Source organism: Echinococcus granulosus (assembly GCF_000524195.1).
Source record: "Echinococcus granulosus chromosome Unknown EG_S00190, whole genome shotgun sequence".
In the NCBI taxonomy this organism is placed as follows: Eukaryota; Metazoa; Platyhelminthes; class Cestoda; order Cyclophyllidea; family Taeniidae; genus Echinococcus; species Echinococcus granulosus.
Window position 1 is genome coordinate 50,497 of NW_020170570.1, and position 3,059 is coordinate 53,555.

General features: G+C 40.9%; 1 protein-coding gene across 1 annotated transcript in view; it reads left to right on the forward strand. All coding sequences in view use genetic code 11, as the record gives it.

Annotated features, from left to right (window-relative positions):
* EGR_10106 (hypothetical protein) overlaps nucleotides 1–1,928 on the forward strand; it is a gene marked incomplete at both ends in the record, with an annotated part of 2,688 nt that extends 760 nt beyond the window's left edge. Inside the window, one exon of the mRNA XM_024499355.1 lies at nucleotides 1,815–1,928. Within this exon, the coding sequence (XP_024346230.1) occupies nucleotides 1,815–1,928 (114 nt within the window). The remainder of the gene's footprint in view (nucleotides 1–1,814) is intronic.
* Between the last annotated feature and the right edge of the window lie 1,131 nt (nucleotides 1,929–3,059).

Sequence of the window (3,059 nt, forward strand, 5' to 3'; positions counted from 1 at the left end):
CCACACAAAAAAATCTGACAATCTCCAGTGACATTAGCGGCGAGAGGTTAAGCAATATGGAGCAATGCAGTTCGCGAAAGGAAAATATGGTAAGCAAGCCTCGTCAACATATACAACATGTCACACAAACAACAGATTTCCGAAGTCTTCTCACTGCTCACACTTCTTCTTAATTAACTAAAGCAGGAAAAAGGCCATGTAGATGACTGAGCAACAGAAACGAGTGGAAGTCCCAGACAAATCCCACCAACACTCACTAAACCAAATCCAACACTGGTTCGTTGAGATGCAAGTGCACCATATTCCTTCACTGAAGTACGGTAATGTGCGTAACAGCGGCTGAGCCCACGGACAGGCAGGATGCATTTAAATTCACTCTGTATTAGATTCGCTTAATTAGTACGACCATGCTCTCTGCAATGGATCAAAGTGCGAGAAAAGGAGTATAAAATCAAGAAGTGATTGAAAATCTCTGAGGAAGCATTAAATCACACTTCATGTACAGCCTGTGAAGAGTACAAAACATCCACAAATTTGTCACAATAACAAGGCCGATGTTTTTTTCAAAACGGGAGTCATACAATGCCAGAAAAGGGACAAGTGACGCGGCCATAGCTCAAAATGGGTAAATCACAAGCATTCAGTACTGGCCAACCAGCCAACAACAAAATCGGCTGTTGCCCTAAACAAGTGACAAAGAAAATGAGCAGCAAACACACCAGTCCTGCCGAGGCCCATATCTTTAAGTCGATGTCTTACAACGAAAATAAACAAGATGAAAGCTAAAGAATAACTCACCCACGTGGATCAACATTAGCATCAGCCGCAATGCCAGGAACCGCTCCCACGATTTGGATCCTACAAATTCCATTAGGACAGTTATTCAACAACAAAATGAAAGCTAAAGATGAACAGACGCAATCACACCCACCTGCAGTGGCCAATTACGAGCATGCCAATCTTCGTACTCACATCATCTCACTCGGCTATTTGAACGAACGTTCCAACTCGATAGAGTTCGGCAAAACTATTGACCCCATCATTAGCACTACAATTTGCCGGTGAAAGTGGACATGACTGTGTAATGGCGAACTTGTAAGAAATGGCAAATATTGTGGACGAAATAGCAGTCACACTAACCGGTCGGATTTTCCTTTAGAAACATGCCAGCTTCAGGTAGGTTGAATTTCATCTTGAGACAAATAAGTTGCACCGATGATTGACGCGCAATCACCGTCAATTTTACAAATTCGGAAACAGCAGTATTCTAGTAATTAGAATAATGAAGACGCATGGCAAGATCTCAAGAATATTTTGAGTGGACAATGCGAAGGCGTGCTGCGAGGGCATGTCCAACGAATGACTGCCTGTTGGACCCAAACCACCTCCCGACCATCAAAAAGAATGAAAAAAGCACGCTTGTACCTACCAAAACCTACCATAAATAATGAAATAGCCCTTTCTTGGAGTACAAGTCACGTTTCCCTGACCTGTGCTATTTGGTGAAGATGAAGGGGTGGAAAAGATGTATTTGGCAAATAGCAACAATTATGTACTGCTTGTCCTAGTGATGAATCACGAGCAGTCGAAAAGAGTCTTTTATTTGTGAGTGGGCCTGATTTTGGAAACAAATCAACACGGGCGGCGTGAAAACATGGGTCAGCGAACCACAGGCTAGCCAGCAAGTGCACCTATTTATGGACAATTCAAATTAAAGAAGCAAAGCGGTAAAAGAACCTGCAAAAAATATTGTTGTAATATTTTTTAAAAACGAATTTAGTAAATAAAATCTTTTTAAATGTATTTATTTTGAGAGATTAAAAGCAATTTACCATTATCTTGCCATTCTTAAGCGCGCCTATCATACTAAATGCAAAATTTGCATTGTAAACCAAATTTTTCTAAAACAATTTCGAGTTTTTTTTTGACCACAGTGTAAGTAGTAGTTAAGTTACAAAGGAAAGTGTAGCGTCCCGAGACTACCTGAAGACGAAAGAAGACACAATACTCGGGCGGAATATATATATTCAGCACGGAGGTGGCCGCGCTATTGGCATGGCCCAAAAGGCCAGCCCACCTAACGAGGTACAAGGGAGCTGATTCATAGTTCAAAAGTGGCGCCTCACCAATACCGAGGGATAAACTACTATAGTATTACAAAGGCACATACACATATTTGCACTAATTCAATACCGCTGCCTATGGCTTCGCAACCATCATATGCAAAAGAAATCCTTCTTTACCTAAGGTGCTTTTACCGACCTGGTTAAGATGTACAAACCTTCACTTCTTTCAATGATTATTTTGAGCAGCGGCATCGATTAAGTCGTAATCGGCCGAAGCAAAGCAAAGAACATGCACTATTACTGTACTACAATATTAAGTGGCTTATGGCATTGCTCGAATACCACTTCTTAATTCCCATATTTTAATAAGAACATCAAATTGCACAATTTATCCTCTTCTCCTTAGCTTCCTGCTTGGCAACCGCCACAGTCATATCACCACTTTAACCATTACAAATTGACTGGTGCCTAAGCTACCCACCACGAAATTGTAACCTGATTTCTTTGAATGTTCAACCATGTGAGAAGATATTTGATGCCAACACCAATATATCCCAGTTAAAATGCAAGATTCGTATTTCCCTTCTATTACTGATCTGCGTTGGGGATGGAGGAATGCATTGGCTGTAAATGTTTAAGACCAGTACATACAGCAAAGTTACACAACAACGTCCAGCTATATTGCAGTTACTTTCAGGTGTATTCGATGCAAAGATGTGGAAGCACATTAATTATTATTTTGGGAGCACGTGGCATCAAAGAAATCCTTCCAAAATGAATATCTCGAGACATTCATACCAGATTGATGTTACTGTAACAAAAATAGGCATACATTTAGTTGTGCTCTAATGATCTGGATTGTTGAATTGTTGGAATGAATGGGTACCATTCTACCTTGTTTGATTTGGTGTGTCGGTTGGCAATGCTTTGGCCTTGCACTGGTTCAAAGCACACAGCAAGTCAGTCCATCCACCTAATTAGTGACCAACCAGG